General features: G+C 41.2%; 1 protein-coding gene across 3 annotated transcripts in view; it reads left to right on the top strand.

The window, feature by feature from the left end:
• CAPZB (capping actin protein of muscle Z-line subunit beta) overlaps window positions 1–19,548 on the top strand; it is a 63,792-nt gene that overhangs the window by 7,565 nt on the left and 36,679 nt on the right. For 2 of the 3 annotated variants that reach the window (XM_055706487.1, XM_055706486.1), the window contains one exon: window positions 11,949–12,038. In XM_055706487.1, the coding sequence (XP_055562462.1) occupies window positions 11,949–12,038 (90 nt within the window). Of the gene's footprint in view, window positions 1–11,915; window positions 12,039–19,548 lie in introns of those variants that run through there. The other variant, XM_027812285.2, reaches the window with a different exon arrangement.

Raw genomic sequence — 19,548 nt, 5'->3', positions numbered from 1 at the left:
TTACTAGTCCATGAAGGAGGTGTTCATGTTGATGTTAATGTGAGTATTGACCAAATCCTGGGAGTGGATACCCGACTAAGGACTTTATCTGAAACTTGGAATGCATCTGGAAGAGTCTTAAGCTGTTGTGCCTTACTTGAGCTGAATAATACATTCCTGTTACCTGGACCTGATCAAGGTGTCAAAATTCACTTATGGGGTTTTGTGTCCTAAAGCAGGATGGGGACAGATGCTTCCAGGCAGGTTGTCTTGGGAAGTTTGAGCTCTTGCTTGTCTGGTAGATGAGGTGTTTGCTTTTGAAACTTCCTTCATGGGGCACGAGGATGAATGCTGGTTGAGCAAGTCTTTAAAGATGTTTACCTGTTAGTTGAGCTGAGAGGTTTTATTCTGGGAAGAAAATGCAGTGTACTTGAGGAAGGTGTTTTGCTTGTTTCCTAATTAAAATGTAATTTTCCACAATAGGTGCTGTCTTGGTAATGCCAAATGCAGTTGGAGTCCTGTCCTTTTTCTGAGTTTTTAGATACAAAGAGGTTTTGAGTAAGGAATTGAAAACAGGATCTATTTATTATTTGTGGCCAAAACAGGCTTCTACTTAGAATTCCTTTAGTTGCATTAGATAATATCTTGTGCTCTGTTTCCTAGAGTGGTGGCCTGAGCCTTGGCATCAACCAGTGAGATTAATTTTCTTGTATTATCTAGTGCTGTTCTTTCACCCTACCTTCCTCTGCTAGGGTTTAGAAGGAAAATGTGCAGTGTGCTTTCAGCTCATCTCTTTGTGCCACAGCTTCCAAGTTGGGCCGAAGAATTACAGGATGGATTTACACACACTTGACTTACCTGGCTGCCCTTCTCATAAATTGCTTGCTTTATTCCTGCTATATGCAAATGAATCCTTATTAGTTTACATTTCATCAATATAGCCTGTGTTATTTTTCAGCCCAGGGTTGGTTAGGAGTCCTGACTCTTGGTTTAAACCCACGAGATGCTACTGAAGGTGTTCGCAGCCGTGCTGCAGAGCATGTCCTTGCTGATGCTGTTTCCCTGAGTATGAAGAGGATGTCCTCCATGCCTTTTTGTTACAGAAAGTGGAGCTGGGTTCTTTCCTGGTGCATTGACTTGGAATTTCAATCACGTCCTTGTTGCAAAGTGGGAGGGTTACCAGCCTGGGTGAAAGCAGAACCCAGGATCAAACGATTTTAGCAGCATCAGCTGAAACAGGACTGAAAACAGCACTTAAGTAAGAGTATTTTGTGCGGAAGGGAAAAAGGTCGAGACCGCATTGAAGACATAAGCTTAGTGGTTGCCTTAAGCCACCAAAGACATCATAAATAAAATAATCTTTATTCTCTCGGGGAATTTTGTTTGCATTTCTTCAGGTGATACTTTCTATCTTTTCCATTAGACAAACTGCTGAGTTAGAAAGCGATGTCCTATTACCTGCCTTCCCCAGTTATTTTTGCTTTGGTAAATACCAGGATTTAAAAAAAGCTTGCTGCTAGCAAAGGTGCCTGCGCTTGCAATTTGAGACTGGCTGAGGAAACAAGAGATGGGTATTCTGGTGAGTTAATTCAAAGGAGGAGAGAGCCATGAAATGGAGGAATGAGGTAAAATATCAGCTGCATTGTGCTGACCGCAGCAGTTAATAGCTGTGTTTATCCACCGAGTCCTGTCGCTGTGCAAATTTAAGGGTCATCGTGAAGAGTTTGGGATGTAATGCTGAGAGGCGGCATCTTGGCTCAGTACGGACAGTGCTTCACCGGATGGTCAAATTCAGCTTTCATGTAGCCATTAGTATGGGCAGAGCTATTTCAGGTGAAAACTGGCCAATAAGTATTAACTTTGTATTAAATTGAAGGAGAAATTTGATGTGGATTGAAACTGGCACGTGTGTGTTGTGTGAAGCACTGCTCCTCCATAAACTGTCTCTACTACTTAAATTTATTAAAAGTTTTGCAGAACTTGCGTGTCTTGTTGGATTGGACGCTGTCTCTCAGCAGTTTTGACTTAAGGGTAAGTCAGACGTGTTCTGAAGTGGCAAGGAAAACATAAAAAGACTGAAAGAATAGGCAAGTCTGGGAAAATTTTGGCAAGGGAAGGAATTCCAGAGAGCGTGAACATCTTGTTAGGTGGAGATGTGATGTTCTTATGGCCTATATATCTGCAGAACCATTAGCTTCCTAGTTTAAAACTTGAAATCCTTAGCACTGAATCCCTTGAATGAAACTGAATTGTCTTGCAAGCTTTGCAGCGTAGTCAGCAGGGTACGTTTTGCTAGACACAAGCGAAAGGCATATTAACCTACTTTTTTGACCTTTTAGGCAATCGGAGAACATTCAGGGATGAGGGCTAATTAGATAACCTCTCTGTCTCTCCACTCTGCCTTGCCAGGCATCCGATTACTTGCCAGAGTTATCTTGTGAATTTACAACCCCGTCTACTAGACTTCAGGACGCTGGAAAGTGCTGAGTTTGAATATTAAACTGGGCAGCTGTCAGCATGGCGGCAGCTTACCGGGGGTGATGGGGGCTCTACAAACAGGCCGGCATAAAGCATTATACTGAATTTGTATATCAAACGTTTGTGTTAGTTATGCTTTCAGTAAGCATGTCAGTGTTGGTTATCGAATATATGCATCCCTGCCGCTATAATAATGTGCATTTTCTCAAATGTTTTTGATGGAAGTAACTTCTCATAAAAAAGGTTTAGGTTGTAGTTGACTGGAAGGAGAACCTGGATCTGTCAGGCCAGGGCCAACTTGCCAAATTTTACTGTTTTCTGCAGGAAAAAAATTCTCCATTTCAACTGAGCAGTTCCTCTGCTGATGCTTTTGTGACCAGGCTGATTTGAACATGAAACGAGCAGTATGTAGAATAAAAAAAAAAAATACACCACATTTTGAAAAGATCATCAAGCATTAACAGGATTAAAAGAAAGCATTACAGACAATATGTTTGCGGATGTTCAGGATGACAAATAGTGCTGAATCTCAGGAGCTGGTTTGTATTTGTAGTAATTATGGTTTCAATTGAAAAAAATTGATCTGTGTAGAAATTAAGCAGTCTTTCTCTAGAGGCTGATTTGGGCAATTTCTCCATATTATTTGGATGGAAGGCAAGAAGACGATGTGACTATGAAAAGCAGGTCATCAGATTTATGAACCAATGCAGACCTACTGTATTAGGTTGTTTCAAAGACTGAATTAACCCGGTTAGCCAGTTAGTAGTAGATTTACAGAGAAAGAATGAGGTAATGAAGTGGAGGATGGGGATAAGAGAGTATTAATCAGTAATTTGGGACATGTTTGCAGGGTTGAAGCTGAGAGGTGTACAAAAGGATCTTGCAGAGGTAAGTTATAGGAGTTTTTGCAGAAGGGCTGGCAAGGTCAGGAAGAAGATTCTGTGAATGATTTCCTGTTGATGGGCAGTCATCTTCTCTTTGGTGTGAGTCAGTGCGAGTGAGCTGATGGGGGAAGGAGGCTGCTCAGGAGGTAGCTTCACAGTTTTCGGAAAGCAAGACTGACTTGACTGCACACCACCTTACTACAGGGCAAAGTATTTGTGAAGCTACAAAAAATGACTGAAGCATAGCGTTGAGTTGAGTCATAAGGAAATATGGAGAGGCACCTGAAGTTACTTGATGGATTAATACTGAATGGTTCCCCTGTCAGTAAAGCTGTCTGGGTCTGGATGCCTTGTCTTTTAGGGGTACCTGTGTGCTTGTGCTCAAGCCAACCTCTGTTCTGGTAGTGCAGCTATCAGGCAGGCATTACAGGCTTCCTTATGAAGCAAATATGTCCTTATTGCAAAATAAGGACAAGTTCTCATATCTCAGTGCTGTGCTGTTACAGGTTGTTTTCATTTTGTTTAGCTAAGATTTCCTATCTGTAGTTATATCTAACAAAATGTTATTTTGTGTTAAATCCAGACTTGAAATAGGGTGTGTGTGTGTAAGAACCCTGTTGTGCAGTAACATTAGTCTAATTAAATCTCTTAATGTTATTTGGCAAAGGTGGTCAGCTCTGCAGTCAACTTCAGTATCTTTAATCCCATTTATTAAAAGTTAGCGATGCTTTTTTGCAATCTGTGCAACTTTTCTATGTAGCTCTGCTGTCCCCATCTTACTCTTTCATGTGGGGCTAATAGATTGCATATTCACTTGATGCCATGATTTATTGGGAAATGACTTTTTGCAAACTTTATGCTTCACAGGAATTCTTGGCACCAGATAAAAGCTAGTAAATTACATTGTCATGTTCAATGACAAGTTTAATAAATAAAACATTGTTTCTGTTACCCAGAAGACAAACACTGGTGCAGAAATCATTAGTGATCGTGGCAAAAGGTCAAGATGAATAGCCTGTTCCCAGAAATCCTTGTTGCTGGTCCATCGTGCTCTTCTGTTTGTATGTGGTGGCTCATTTCCTTGGGCAGCTGACAGATGCTTGCACCGGGCTTCAAATAAACTGATGCAATCGATGTTAAATTAGTTTTGAAAGTAGGTACAAGTCTCTGCCATCTCAAAATACGTCCTTGCTGGGGAGGAGGTGCCAAGAAATGTGAATTGTTTTCACTGTGTGCTGTACACCTTTGCAGGTGGGCTAACAGGAACTGAAATGCATCCAGTCGAAAAACAGCCTTGGGGAGCGCAAACTAGCTGTGGAACATACTCAAGGAGATGCTGAATTCTTACTTCCAAAGCAAGTAGTAAATTACAGTCAAATGGCCTGCTCCAGACTATTGGGGGTTGTCAGGTTTTCAATAGATGTAAAACATTTTGGCAGATAGTTGTTCCATGAAACGGAGCTGCTTAATAAAGTAATGCAAGCAGCTCTGGTTTAGTTAGAAACTAATGGATGGAAGTGCCTTCAGAGTATTATAATTCACTTGATAATTGTTTCTAGAGTTGAGCTAGGATGTTGGGTAATGTCCCATGAGCAGTAAACGGCACTTATCTGATTTAGAGGTAAGGATGATAAAGCCAAGTCAAATACAGTGTATGACTGAAAGGATGCTTGAAAGCAGCTGTCTAAAGGTAAAGCAATGAAGGAGGATTTGGCAAAACTGTGATGGCAAATTTTGAGATGCTCATTGAGCTTCAGTGCAGGAGGAGATCTCTTTGGTGGTTGCTACTAGAAGACTGTTGCCACTCCTTAAATCTGTCTAGGCCTGAAATGGTGAGAAGTATCCAATGTCATCAGCGTGCTGGTGGCAACGAAACTTAAGCTGCCTCATTTGCTCCCCTTCCCGTAGATTATTTTAGTTCCCCTGCGTGGGTCTTTGGAGCAGTTGTGCAAGTTACTTTTTCCTGTAGAACCTCTGTAAAGAAGAGATCCCTTGTGAGCACTCGTCCTTTTGGAGTTGGTGCATATTAAACTTCTGGACCAGTGTAGAACAAAAGCTGGTCAATGTTTCTGAGGTTTAGAGTAGACCTCTCATTTTTTGGCAAGCGTGTAGGTGCATTTGTCGGTGTGTACAGCACCTAGACTTGAATTTAGAAATCAAGCCATGAAAGTGTTTTCAGTTGTTAATTGGGGCTAGTACTGCTTTTCTATAGCGTGCTCAATTGTTTTGAAAGTTAAAGCGGCGCAGAATAAAAGAAATAACGTTCTGCAGGAGACCATCTGAGAAGTATTCGCTGACTCAAAAGCTGTGGTGTGACTTGCACAGTTGCTCTGTGAGTAAATACTGGTTACAGGAGAGCTGTGGGAGACAGGGTAGAGCAGCTTCTACTAAATTCTTCTGATCTATCACTTCTTGCTTTTATTTTAATCTTTAATCCTTCTCACTTGTAATTTGTGGAATAAGCGCTCTCAACAGTTGGTCTGTCTGTTTGGCTTTGACCACAGTGGTAATGTGACCACAGCAAATTGAGCTAAACACGTTACTAAACTTACAGCGTGGTCATAAGTGTCTGAGATAACAAAAGCCACAGGATCACATCCTAACCAGAGAAGACAAAGCTAGAAGTAGTTCAAGAGAAGGAGAATATAGTCTACATGAGTGTCATGTTCTTTTAATAAACATTGACCTATTCTTTTATGACTGTCCACAACATGGTTTATCTCCAGGTTTTATTAAGTTTGTTTCTTAAATATGCTATCACTGTTTCTCCCATGAGTACACCTTGCTGTCGGGAAGCCGTGATTTATAAGTGCATGACAAATGGTTTTAGATAGGATCTGCCAGAAGAGGGTTAATAGTCAAGGGAAAAATAATGTAGAAAAACAGATTGCAAGGAATATGTGCAGCTGATGGAAACGTCATGAGTGCAGAACTTGTCTGAGATTCATAGCTGTTACCATCTAATATCTTAAAAAATGAATGCTGACAGCTGAGAAGGGAATCCTGCGACTTAGCGTACTACTGTACTTTTTATTACACAGGGGTTACGATAATTCAACCCTTTGCTAAAGCTTCCAGCAGTAATACTATCTTACTGTGCAATTTGAAAAGGGAGTCTTCCGCCTTTTGAGCTCTGGAAGTTGCCAAGGATTAAAATGACAAGCAGGAGGGGAAGCTGTGTATCTGTTTCAATTAAAAAAAATTAGTGTTTTAGTACCACAAAGCTGAAACATTAGTCAGACATTCCTGTTGGGAGAACTGACAGGAAATAATATGATTTATAATCTGGGGTATGTTTGCAACACAAAAGGAAGGAAAAAAGTAATTTGCTGATTGGGTACTCCTGGCCCTGCGTTAATTTACAAAGATACTTTGCTTGTAAACTGACCAGTGACCAAAGGGATCTGATGTGTGATTTTTTTCAAATTGTGGGAGTTGAACAAATGTTCTGGTTTTGGTGTCCCTTCAGGTTTTTATCTTACATTTCTGTTCTCTGAAAACTCAGATGCCAGCTTGTACTTTAAATTTGGATAACTTTTCACATGCCACTCTTGAGCAAAACTTAAGCATGAAACAGAAGACCTTTTTTTATCTGTTAGTAACCCAGCTGCAGTGTCCTGACAACTGTGGCATCTCAGGACCAAACATGAGCAGCACAGGCCAAATAATGAACGTTCTTACTACATGTTTGTGGCTTTTTTACTTTAATTCTAATATTTGCAATAATTTCTGGGTTACTCAGTTCTTCTCAGCTGGCATCACAGATTGGAAGGGGTAGGTAGCACCATCATGCCTTGAGTAAAGTGTTAGATTTGGTTTGCTGGCTAGAAAGATTTGGTGGCCCAAGTGACTTATTTCCCAGAAAGGGCTAGAATAGGAAGAAGCCACCACTGCAGTAGCACTGAAGTACCTCAGCTGGTTTGTCTTGACTCAGGGGTGAGCTCAGAGTAGTGTTAATACAGAAATCCAATACAGAAGTGAAACAAGTCTGGTTTTCTTTTTCAAGAAACTGCCCAACTCTGTTAATGCTCAGCAATAACATAGTCAAATGAGCAGGAGCTATCAGAACAAAGCTGTGAAGGCTAGGGAATTAAATCTGCAATTCTTTGTGACAAATAGAAGCAAATTCCTGCTGATTGGAAGGCTGGGAGCTTTAAATGAAATCTTTTACCTCCTTTCAAGTGGAATAGCTCAGCCTTTGAAATGGGTAGAGCTGCAGGTTTGTGTAAACCTTCTTAAAACCCAGAGTATAAGTTAAGTCTCGTGTAACTAGCAATGAAGAGTTGTCATGATTTAGGAATAAAGCTTGTGAATTTCTGTAAGTGTATATAGTGAAATGTGTGTGTAAAGATACCGTTTAAAAAGTGTGAAATACTTTCAGATGGTAACTCATCCAGTTGCTAGTGCCTATTGAAAAGAGAAAACAAGTATAGCTTCTGTGAAGTGTTACTGGTTCTGCCAGTGACGCTGGTGTTTGAAAGGCTTTAGGGATGTATCTTGACTTATAACAACCTCATTTATCAGGTGACAATTTTGTGCAAATTATGATGCAAACATGGCATGGTTTATTACTTCGGTCTGGCGGAGCGTATTTGTGTGCTGTGAACTGGAACAGCTGCATGAGAAGTAGCTTACTTGCTTGCAGGTTTGCATAATTTTGGGTCTGTCCCTGTTGCCTGATGTTATCAGCATATGTGAGCCTGGCCAGGGACCATTAACGAATGCCAGCTATTCCTGGGCCATGTCCCCCTCATCGTAAGGAGCTGTGGGGTTTCAGGGATATGACAAGTGAGGGTCAAAAGGAAGTTCAGCATTTTGCCTGCTGTAATTTTTGCAATTTGCATGCCTAGAGTGACTTCCTGGGTTTTTGTTAATGTTTTGCATTAAATAATGTCCACCCATACCTGGCCTTTAATTGCATTCATAATGTAAGCAATATTGTTTAAAGTATGCAGCAGTGCTTCTGTGCAGCTACACATTTGTACAACTTTTTTTTTTTTCAGCACTATTTGTTTTTATTTGAGCCTCAGCACAGTCTGCCTAGTTGACCAGAGACCTGTGGCTCTTTTGAGAGGGTTTCTCTTGCAGATCAACTAAGTACAGTGGGGATAGAAGAGCAGATGCAGGCAATGGAACCTAAACAAACATAACTACTCCTGTAGACATATTCATAACATTTTTCCCTGTGGTAGTACCATGGGAATGCTATAGCAGATGCTTAAGTGGAGATTCTAGATAGCCAGACATCTTTTGAGGAAACTTATGAAGGAGCTTTCATCTAAGCTAATATTTTCAGTCTTTGAGATTCCTATGATCTCTAAATCCTTCAGTGGCTTGAGCTGTAATAAAACTTCATTTAGAATTTCTGTCTGAACTCCCTACTCCTCCACAGGAGCTCTGTGCTGGATGAAACAGGGGAATGGTGGAAAACAGCCTCATATCAAGTAAACACTAAGTTCATTAAGTCCTGCGACCTCAAAGAGCTTGGCTCTGAGAGCAGCCCAGGCTGGGAGACAGCCTGTCTAATCACCTGCGCAGTGAGCAGGGCTTTATAAGCCTCTCTGTGTCTGAAGGCAAGAATTCTGTAGAAATGCTTTGTCTGGAAGTCTATTTGGAAACCATGCCTTCAGTATGCAATTTTACAAGAGAATTAAGCAAGTGGAAATCCAGTACAGGGGAAGTTAAGAAAAGTAGGTTGGCTCAACTGCAGTGAGGTAGGTTGGGGTGGACCTTGAGTTCCCAAAGAACACCTTCCTCTTACACAAATTGTGTGAAGGCTCTGTGGGATTAAGTGCCACTGATGTGCCACTTTTGAAACTGTGGTAGCACATGCCTTCTGTAGGGGTAGTATCACCCTTCTATAAGTCGGGGAACTGTGTGCTGCTGCTTTTGGCACCTCAGATGTGGTTCCCATCTCTTTGTATGTAAGTATCTACAGCTACTCTATGTGCTCCAGCTGGGGTGGAGGTCTGGAACCAAAGGATGTATTTGACGACAGACTTGGTTTTTAAACCCTCACTTCACCTAGAAAGAACCAGAAGCAAAAGATACTGGTAGTATTACCCTTTCAGTTCTGAAATGGGACATACCAGATGTATCCAATATCACAAGGTACCACTTTGCTCTGTAATCTGGGTGCTTTGTATTGCCTTTTTGACTGTGCCAGTATGGATTTGTGCTGGATTGAAGTGACTGTATAACCACAGCTTTAGGGACAGTAATACAGCAGAACTTGCCTTTATTTTGGTGCTTTAAGAGATCTGCTGTCAAGCTGTTTCATTATTTAAATGCTCTGCAAGAAAACTGAATAGTCCTGCTGCTCGGCCTTGCTTTTACCTCTTTGATACCAGAAAAACATACTGTTAGTATGTGCTTGGATATTTTTGTTTTTCCATTGTGCTCATCCACGCATGCCAGCCATGTCTGAATCCTTTTAAGAATCTCTGCCTTAAACGGTCTTGCTTGTGTCTTTTTACAGCTGTTATTGAATATATTCGTATTAAAATGGTCAGTCAAGTTCTTCTGGTTAATCCATAAACCGCTGCAGATGTAGATACTCCTTCATTCAGTGTAGTTTATTTCACAGTTGTTTCTTTGCAAAACACTGGGGTTGCAGCTTTAGCGGTGGTTTTTAACATCTTTCCTTCGGCATTTTTGTCTATTAAACAATTCCAGCTGGCAGAGGAGGACGGAGCACTTCCGTAAGTGTTCCCACGATCTGAAAGTGAGGAGCATGACCTTATGACCATGTGCCAGCTTTCCTTTCTGGATGTAAGAGATAGCAGGAGGTAAAGACAATACTTTGTAAGAAAGGTCCCCTGCTGGAGCTGGACAGGCGTAGGCCATCTAAACAGTGTCTTTCTCTGGGGACGGAAAGGTTACTAGCAAAAAGAGAGTAGTTCTCCCTTCCCCTAAACATTTAATGAAGATAAGTAAAAAGTTTTGAAAATCTTGGCCATCACTTTTGTGCATGAATATGGTGATAGTTCAGTGGTTGGTTTGTGGTCGCCTTCCAGGGTAAATAACATCCCTCCAGACTCACTTCAGCTAAGGATTTGCTTGTCACATTATCCAAGTATTTAAAGGGTAGGGGTGTGTGTGTGTATGTGGGGTGGGTTTATGTACGTTGCTTGAAGGCATCCTCCTCCGGTGACAAGAGGTGACTGGCGTAAACTTCTGTTCGTGGAGTCTGTGCACCCTGCTTTGCAGGCTGAAGGCTCAGATCTTCAGGAAATTATTGCAGATATGGGAGCCTGATGCCTGACTGGCTGTAGAGCTGGAAGATTTTGCAAAGATCATGTCCTATAACTTGACCTGGATGAGAAGTAAATATATAATCTCCCCAGACCAGGCTGTCTGAGTTGCTGGCTGTAAAATATTTGTCTTTAGACAGTGGATAGATAGTGCCTCTTAAGAAGCTTTCGTAATGGATGTCTGCTGAACAGGGAGCTCCCTCCTTTCCCCATTGCTAGGGTATAGCTAAATTGCAGGAAATTTCCTGTTTCTCTCTGACCTGGGGGCTGATACTTGAATAATGTGATAATGTAACTACTTCAGTTTTGAAGCCTTTCTTAAATAAAACTTTTAGATCTTGGCAGAACACAGGAGGGAGAAATTAAAGCTAAGCTCTTTGTATATGGGTGGCTAGAAATCGCAAAGAAAAAAGGGAGGGGAAGAAGGAGAGAAAACAAACCGGCTATGCTTCAGTGCCTAGTGACCTGCTGATCAAAGTAACTCATGCAGATTTTGGGTACTTGTTAGGCTTGCAGGAAAGGGTCTGTTTATATCTGTTGGTGAGGAGGAGAGCTAAAGGTTATGTCAAGAACATGGTTCAGCTTGTCAGATGTCTGTGGTAATGTCTCTTGCACATTTTCTGACTCTGAGGAGAAGTTTAAGATTGGGTGGGGTTTTTTTTGTCAGAACTGAATGTGAGACCAGCTGCAGTAAGTCCTTTGGAATATGTTGTTGCCATTTCTCAAAATAACTGAAGTCCCTGATTTCTCAGATGCAGGCAGCTTTTGGTGTGTTTTGTAGCAAGAATAAAATAATGGATCATACTTTGTGTCCATGTTTCATTCTGTGGCTTTTTTTTTTATAAAGCTGAAGGAGGGTGAGCCAGCTCTGTTTTGGAACAGAATTTGTCTTGGATACTAGTTATCTCAAGCTGAATGGCGTAATACAAATGAGGAAGTGTTAAAACTGCTTCGGGAGAAGGAACTTCAGTTCCCTAACCCAGATTATTATTGAGATAGCATGGAAAAACAATGCATTACACATTTACATGAATGTTGGAAACTGTTTTGGTGAGGTAAGGACTGGACTCTTCCATCAACAGCATGGTGTTAAATTGGTGGCATGACGCTAGTTAAAGCTGTGCTTTTAAATCCAGAGTTTAGAATGCTTTTTGCAATACCAAGTCAGTAATCTGCAATCAAATGGTACTGAACTTTACTGAAATCTGTTGTTTGTGTTAATAAAAAACGTGTTGTCGCTTAGAATTAGGAACTGTATCTCTTGTATCAGGAGCCTGCAAGCACTGCAGTTCTTGTGTGCCTGTGGTGTATTACCTGTACACATTGTAATGGAGGGATGTTCTTGTTTCTGCAGAGTGACCAGCAGCTGGATTGTGCCTTGGATTTGATGAGGCGTCTGCCTCCGCAGCAGATAGAGAAGAATCTCAGTGACCTCATTGACTTGGTGAGTATTGGATGCTCTGACCAAGTAATGGCTGAGTCCTGGGTGTGATGAAGATCTGGTATGTAAGAACATTTTCTGAAGCATCTCGAAGGTGTGGTGATTTGTTTCTCTCCTTGTCTTTTAGCAAGCGTAAAGAATACAGCAATTGCCCAAACAATGCCGGGAATCTATGTGTTCATTTTGAGCAAGCCAACAAGTAGTACTGTGTAAGCATGGGCACGCTTTCAGATGAAGGGTCATTAGCAGTTTTCTTGATGAAGTCATCGCCGGTTTGGGAGCTGTTGTTTAGTAGAAGTAATTTGGAATAGTTGATACAAGGCTGATGCATGCCCTTGTTACGTGTGTGTCTCCTGGTGAACTACCTGCCTGTTTGTAGTTTGACGCAGGGTTTGTGCGGTAGGTGCAGTGGATGTGCTATGTCACATGCTTCAAAGATGTTACTGAGACAGAATGTGTCAGAACACTGGGGTTCTGGAGAACACCCAAATCTATTTCTAATTTATGCCGTATCAGGTATTCCGCGGTCTAGCGAGTATCCAAAAAAACCCAGCCTGGCCCGCTGTCTTGTGCCTGATCCCTGTTTTCTGCTTGCCCCTGAAACAATTGTTTTCTTTCTGTAAATTGCTAGTGAAGAAAACTAACTTAAGGATGTGTATGCTTATTACTAGTTGCATAGGATCTAGTTGCACATCCTGTGATACACGTTGGGCTATAGTAGGCTACCTAGTGTCAATTCTCCCTTAAAACAGTGTGGGCCCAGTTGTCTCTGGAGTAACTTAAAGTATTACTGAAATATGGGTTTGATCTATCCAGAACCTCCTATAAGGGTACCTGGGAAAACTTGTTTCTATTGTTAGTCTAAATATATGGCTTATTTTTGACCTAAGCTTCTGCATTTTTGCAGACAGAGGACACTGAAGTTGGAATAGGACTGTTAGACCTTTGAATTCAGCCTTTGGTCTTATCCATAGTAAGAACTGCATCTCTTTTTCTGGGGAAGATCTGAATTTTATGCGTGATACAGACAACCTTGTCTGAGAGACACTAAAAATCTGGTGGTTCTACACATAGCAGCTATTCTAGTGCCTCTTAATTAAATTGTGTCCGAGCCGTTAGTCATCTTTGTGTGCAGAAGAGCAGCTGCTTACCAGGTAAAAGTTTAGTTGAAGAGTCTGTTCCTAAGTGGTGCTGAAGCTGGTGCTGGTGAGCTTGGGAGGAGTCCTATGGTCAAGAAGTTGTGGCTGCCTTAAATTTATCAACCTCTTTAAATACTGCTTTTAGTTACATAAGCCAAGGTACAGGTAAGAAAGCTCTGTGGGTCAGGAAAGAAATTATTCCCTGCAGGAAGGGATTATTTCTCTTTCTTGAAACCATTTAGTAATTGGCTACATCTGTGCCACCAAAACTCTTGGCAACCTAAAACATCATTTTTGTGGCTGTTGCTGGAGGTAGGACACAGTAACTAAATCATTGATATGATCTGGTGTGACGTGGTTGGTTTTCTGATGAAATTTGGAGGACTGGATGGATATCGGGGTTTGAGTAGCTCCAAGGACTGTTCAAAACAATGAGTTGTTTGGGGAGCTATGGTAAGCTTGACTGTATAATTGGTATGAGGTTTTTTTTTAATGACTCAGAAAATTGCTGGTTACCTCTAAATGTTGGAATTAGTTTTGGATGGTGCTCATTAGTGCTCTACATGCTTTCCATCAGCAACACGCTCGCTGGGCTTCTTTTCATATTGAAAGTGTAACATGAAACAGACCAGCTTGAATAATGCTTGTTAGAAGGAGGGTCTGTGCGATTCCCACACTAGTCATTGTAGTCACTTCTCTGGGGCAGAGATGAAATAATTGGTTAAATCCAGTATGATTTCTTTATTGTTGAGACATCTGTAGGCTTCTTCTGCAGCCACTCAGCCTGACCTCCACAAGACTGAAGTCTATGCTCTAGCTAGACAAGAGCAGTGTATGCACTGCCACCTGTAATAGTTCCAAAAACATCATAAGCCAGACTCAAGCAAATAGTTTTTTGACCTTTTTGGCAAGTTTCATCCAAACCTTTACAGCTGATGTTTTTATTCTGTTTCCTGTACCATTACCAGACAATAGCCTCCTTGAAGTAAAAAGTCAAACTCCAAATGCATGACGAGCATGAGCAGGTTCATTAAATTGGTGATAGAATTATAAAAGATGGCACCTTGACTTGTGCTTCCTTTGAGCTTGGTTTCCTTGTGCTGGAGCAGACGTGAAGCAGAGGCCTGCGTCACTTTTTGGTGTGTGTGTGTGTAAAGTGCAGTTTATTACTTGAAGTCCACTTGCGGCTCATCTTGCCACGGTCATTTTGTAGGGATTGATCTCCAGATGGATGAGTGTAGCTACTGTTTTGATGTGTGCTTAAGATCCACTGAAAGGAGATGAAGATGACTTAGGAATGTTTTTGTATGTAAAAACTTTTCAGGATTAATATAGTGAGAAACTGACATCTACTTCCTAGGCTCGTATTCCTGCTGGGGTGGATAACAGTGCTATGTTTCTTCCCTGAGGTCCCTCTTACTCTATCAAAGCCACGCTATGCTGTTATTTTTTAATTAAAGAGCATCTTGGTGCCAATGTGACGATATGGAGGATGTTCAACTGTACATTAGTGCCCCCAAGTGTTGGGCGGATGAGGGAAAGGGTCCAAACTTGAACATGAAGTAAAGGAGTGGGTGGAAGAAGAGAATTTTTGGGTCACTGGCCCTCATCAGACCAGACACTTTTCATTCATTAGCAAAACAGTTTGTGGTTTGCCCTTTTACCACATCTGTTGTTGCATTTTTCAGACTGCCGGGTCTTCAATTAGAGTTCATTAGAGGCCTTGTCAGTCATAGGACTCCAGAAGTCCTGCCTGAAAGAAGCTGTGCATGGTGCTGGTAATGTGCCTTGGCATGGAGTGCTCTGGTTGGAATTCAGTTAGTCATTATTTGTAAATAGACTACTCGGAGGCTGTCAAAATATGCAACAGGACTTCTAAATCTCTACAGAAAGAGTTGAGTGCAGGCACGTACCTTTTTAAGGACAATTCATTAAAATTAGAATAAATTTCCATGTAGCTCCTCTGGAAACTGCAGTAACTGAAGCGTTGGAGAATCTACCTGTCGGCCAAGTCTGGACTGTAAAGCAGCTCCCGTAAGAAGAGCGCTAAAGGCGATTGCTTAGATGGATTGGTTATGAGGCTGCCCCAAGCGATAGCATTTGTAGCATTAATACAGATAACAGTCTAGCATAGATACTGTCTCACCTCCTTATTGCCTCGCATCATCCAGAAGTTGCTGCTGTTGATACACTGTGCTTCTCATAGAAGTCAGTTATGAATCCTGTCTGTTCTCAGCACTTCCTGAAGGGGAACATTAAGGTATTTTTTGGATGGAAGTGTCTCTTGGTATCAGTTAAGATTAAGATCTTGTTTTGGCTCATGGAAATCGCATTGAGTGGCATGAAATAAGGAAGCTGGTAGAGCCCGCTTGTGAGTGACTTAATGGTTTGTATTGAAAGATCAGATCAATCAGAATTGTCCTGCTGCTTCCATTCTCTTAAGCTAAGTTGTACATTAAGTCAGTCCTGGTGTACTTTTAGCTGTGTTCTTCCCAAGGGAGACCCTGAAGACATCAGCTTTCAGATAGCGCTGCTGTGGAGGATCTCTTCTTAGGATACAGCATGTGTCACAGGGTAGGCGAGTGGCAGCTGGAGTCACGGCCTCCAGAATCTTTTGGTTTTTGGTTTTGGGGTGTTTTTTTTGCAAGACAGCTTCACTGACATGTCTTAGAGGGGTGTTTCTCTGGGAAAGGTGGAAGATGGAAGTTGGATTTATTGTGCTTGTAGGCTACATGCAGCAAATATGGGATCCGTGACAGGACTGCCTTGATGGCTTTGAGACGAGTGTGGAAGTTGATGTGCTTTCAATCTCGGTAAAAGTTAAGCAGGTTCCTTTTTCAAATACAAGTTTCCTGCTGGGTGTTTAATTTGGATGTTTGCCTGTGTGTATATAATATAAATTAGATAAAAAAAAAATCTAGCTGACTCAGAAGAATCAGGTGGCTGGTATAAAGTGGGGATGGAGAATCATCCTTACAAAACTGGTTCATGAAACGGACAAGCAGGCTTGCCAGAGTGGGGTTTGCTCACAGCCACAAACTTCTTCCTCCCTTTTCCCAGTAAGACTGATACTCAAATAATAGTCAACTTATTCCCCGAAGTGAAAACTTTCTTGAAGTACAGAATGAAGTTATGCTGCCATGGAAGAATTAAAGCTGCAATTCTTCATAGATACAGCAGGCAGTAACTTTACTGGTTATTTTTCAAGGCTGTTTGCAATTAAGGATCTGGGAGGTGATCATATTTGCTTTCTCATCACAGGAGAATGCTTAAATATTTTTAGTAGAATGTTGTTACTTTTTCGAAAGTCCCAGAGTGATGAATTTAAAAATGTGTGAACTTAAGATTTTTGAAATATTTGAACAATATTCAGGACCTTGCTTCACATAGCTAATGTGCCTCCAGGCAAGTCTCAAATCTGCTTGCACGCCTTTAGTAACTGAAGATATATGAAGCTAGAGAATTTATCCCCAGGCAAACTGCGTTGCTTGGTCTGCACAGACCATAAAGAACATGAGAATGTGACTGCAGCTTTTTGTGTTTGGAGTCCAAGAGCCTAAACAGTATGCAGTATCGAGGAGAAAGATAAAGTAATTGAATGCAGATGGTCAGCTGAACATCTAGTGAGGGTGGAAGATGTCTTAAAAAATAATAAAAAAAATCAGACCTAGTGAAAACTTAAAATAGTGGAAGCAGAAGTGCATTGACAGCCTCGTGGTCTCAAAGCTGAGTTTTTGACCTGCTGTTCTTCCTGGACTTGCTGACTTGTGTGATATGCTCTAAGCCACCAGCTGCCAGTTTAGTTTCTAATGCAAGGATTATTGGCTAAAGAAAGGGGCTCTGGCACTCTGAATAAATTTATGGTTGTTGAGAGCCAGTTTTCCATTTGGTGAGTGGCTGTAAGCAGGAGCTTTTCCAACTAGAAAAGATTATGTCTGGATATCTTGATGGTAATTGGAGATAGCAATTAATTTATATAAATTGTTAATGTGATGCTTGGCTTAGAGCTAGCAACCCCACTTAACTTGCAAGAGATTGTAAAAGTGAATTTCACTTCTGGCTTCATATTCACTTACTCTTTCTTTTTAAGCCTAAACTCTGCCTTTTTTTCTTCCAGGCTCTTGCCACAGCGCTGCTGGTGTTAGAGACCCTTAGAATGTCTGTTTAATTATCTTTCTGAAGGAGTATGCGTGTGTATCAGTTGGTGAGCTTGAATCCTAATTAGAAACCTATCTAACATCTTTTAAAGATGGGGGCAGGGGGAAGCGAGCATATAGAAACATCGCTGGAGAGAGTATGCCTCTGCATATCCCTTAATTGTTGCTGGATATCTCCAACACCAGCTGGACTCTTGACAGAAATAGTCAAGGCTTCCCAAGATACTGATACACTGTGATGGCTCATGGGACTTGTGACTGGTAATGAGATACAGAAGCCTTCACCTGCAGGTCACTAGTCAAAGTCTAGGGCACTCTGGTTGTGCCTGCCAGATGGCTAGCTTTTGTTTCTCAGTAAGCCTCAGAACGGTAAACCTAGCAGAAGCCGTTTTATCCACTAAATCGCAGGAAGAATGCCAAGGACTCTGTTTTATGAACAGTAGTCACCTTTTTAAATGCAGTTCCTTGAGCTGAATTGAAAAATTCTGTAATTAATGTCATGTTTCTGCTGTGACATCGCTAATGAGACAAACTTGGATCTGCAATCTTGTTCGTTTGCCTTTTTCCAGAAAAGCTGATTGGTTTTAATTTTGTTTTTGCCATTTCTTGCAGTGTTGGAATTCAGTACAAATACTTGAATAAAGCTGAGCTGTTTCCAATATCAATTACCTTTGGTCTTGAACACAAAAGTCCATTTAAGTGTCATTTAATAAACAAAGCTTGAAGAATGTGTGGCCCTTGGACATCTGACGGATCAAATTAACATTTAGCAATGTGTGGATTTGTGGGAGTGACTTTACTAGTGGTTTTAGGCCCAAGATGAGTGGAGCCAGGCTTCCTTCTTGAGTTTCCACAACATCCGTCAGGCTGTGCCTGTGTTCTGCAGGAACAGGAAACTCTAAGGCTATGGAATGACTCAGAAAAATTATAATAATATTTTATTAGATGCTGGCCCAGAGGGGAAGAATCTGAGCTGAAAGGGCTTTGTGTGCCAAAATGGTTATTTTGCAAGAGAGCCTGGTAACTTGCATGTGCTCTTCTTTGCTATTTCCCCAAGTGATCCGAGCGGTGGTGTTGTCCACTTCTGTAATGATGTAAGCTGTCGTAAAAAAAAAAAAAGAAAATCAGGTCTTAAGAGTTCACATGCAATTTACTCACTTGCCTGTTTTGATGTGGCTTTTAATTAAAAACGCCTCTAGTCACACGTGTGTTCAGATACCTGCACATTATAGATGCAAATTCAAAAGACAGGTGAATCTGAATGCCTTCTGTGCTAATCTTTTGAAGCTCACTTAGTCTTCCTTCTGGTTCTTTAAGGAAAAGGTAGGTTTAATCTTTAATTTTGCTGCATTTGAACATAGTTTTCTAGCGTGTGAGGTTTCTGTGCAGATCAGTACATGCTGACCTCTGAATAAACATGGAAAAAGACCATTCCCAAGGACAGAACCTTGCACCAGTGATTTGCTGTTTCAATTGTAAACATGATTCTTTTCAGTCAAGGCTGTAGAATACAACCACAACCGTAGTGTACTCATGTTGAGTGGCTAGGAAGCCAAAATACTAACTTCTGAATGTGTAAGGTGCAGAATTTGATGCAATTCAACCAGCATGATCAAAGTGAGGGTGGGGAGTGCCTGGAAGATGTGAAGAGCTCAAGTAGAGTTCTTTTTTTGTCTATACTTTTTGGGATGCTTCTTTAATCATATTTAAAAAAAATAATTCAGAAACAATTTAGTTAGCAATAAGTTCCTTTAACCAAAAAGGGAGTCAAGAAGGTATGATTATTAGGTTAGCTACTCCAAAAAGGTACAGTTTCAACTTTGGCACAAGTGATTATTTGTCTTGATAGCAGAGCGGTTGACTTAATTAAAACACTGTCCACATACCTGGCTTGCTGTGATGGAGAATAGTGTTACACGAGACAACAGAATCCTTGTTCAACATGCAGGAGAGTATACTTAACTCACTTTTCATTCAGTTTTTCTTTCCCCTGTACTACACATTCATTGTATCTCTCCCTGGAAAAAAAAAATAATCCCACAAACACAGTGCCCTGTTGCACGGTATGAGCTTCTGAATGCTGCTGCTGTTCAGTTCCAGGCTGAACAGCTGAGTCTGGACCCCCCGAGATTCTTTTTTTTTCTTTTCTAATTTACATTGAGGGTGGTCTCACTCCATGACTACACATACAACCACCATAATAGATGATTGAGTGCT

Source organism: Falco cherrug, chromosome 3 (assembly GCF_023634085.1).
Source record: "Falco cherrug isolate bFalChe1 chromosome 3, bFalChe1.pri, whole genome shotgun sequence".
NCBI classification, from domain to species: Eukaryota; Metazoa; Chordata; class Aves; order Falconiformes; family Falconidae; genus Falco; species Falco cherrug.
The sequence above is the reverse complement of the archived record's forward strand: the minus strand, read 5'-3'. Positions and strand labels throughout refer to the sequence as shown.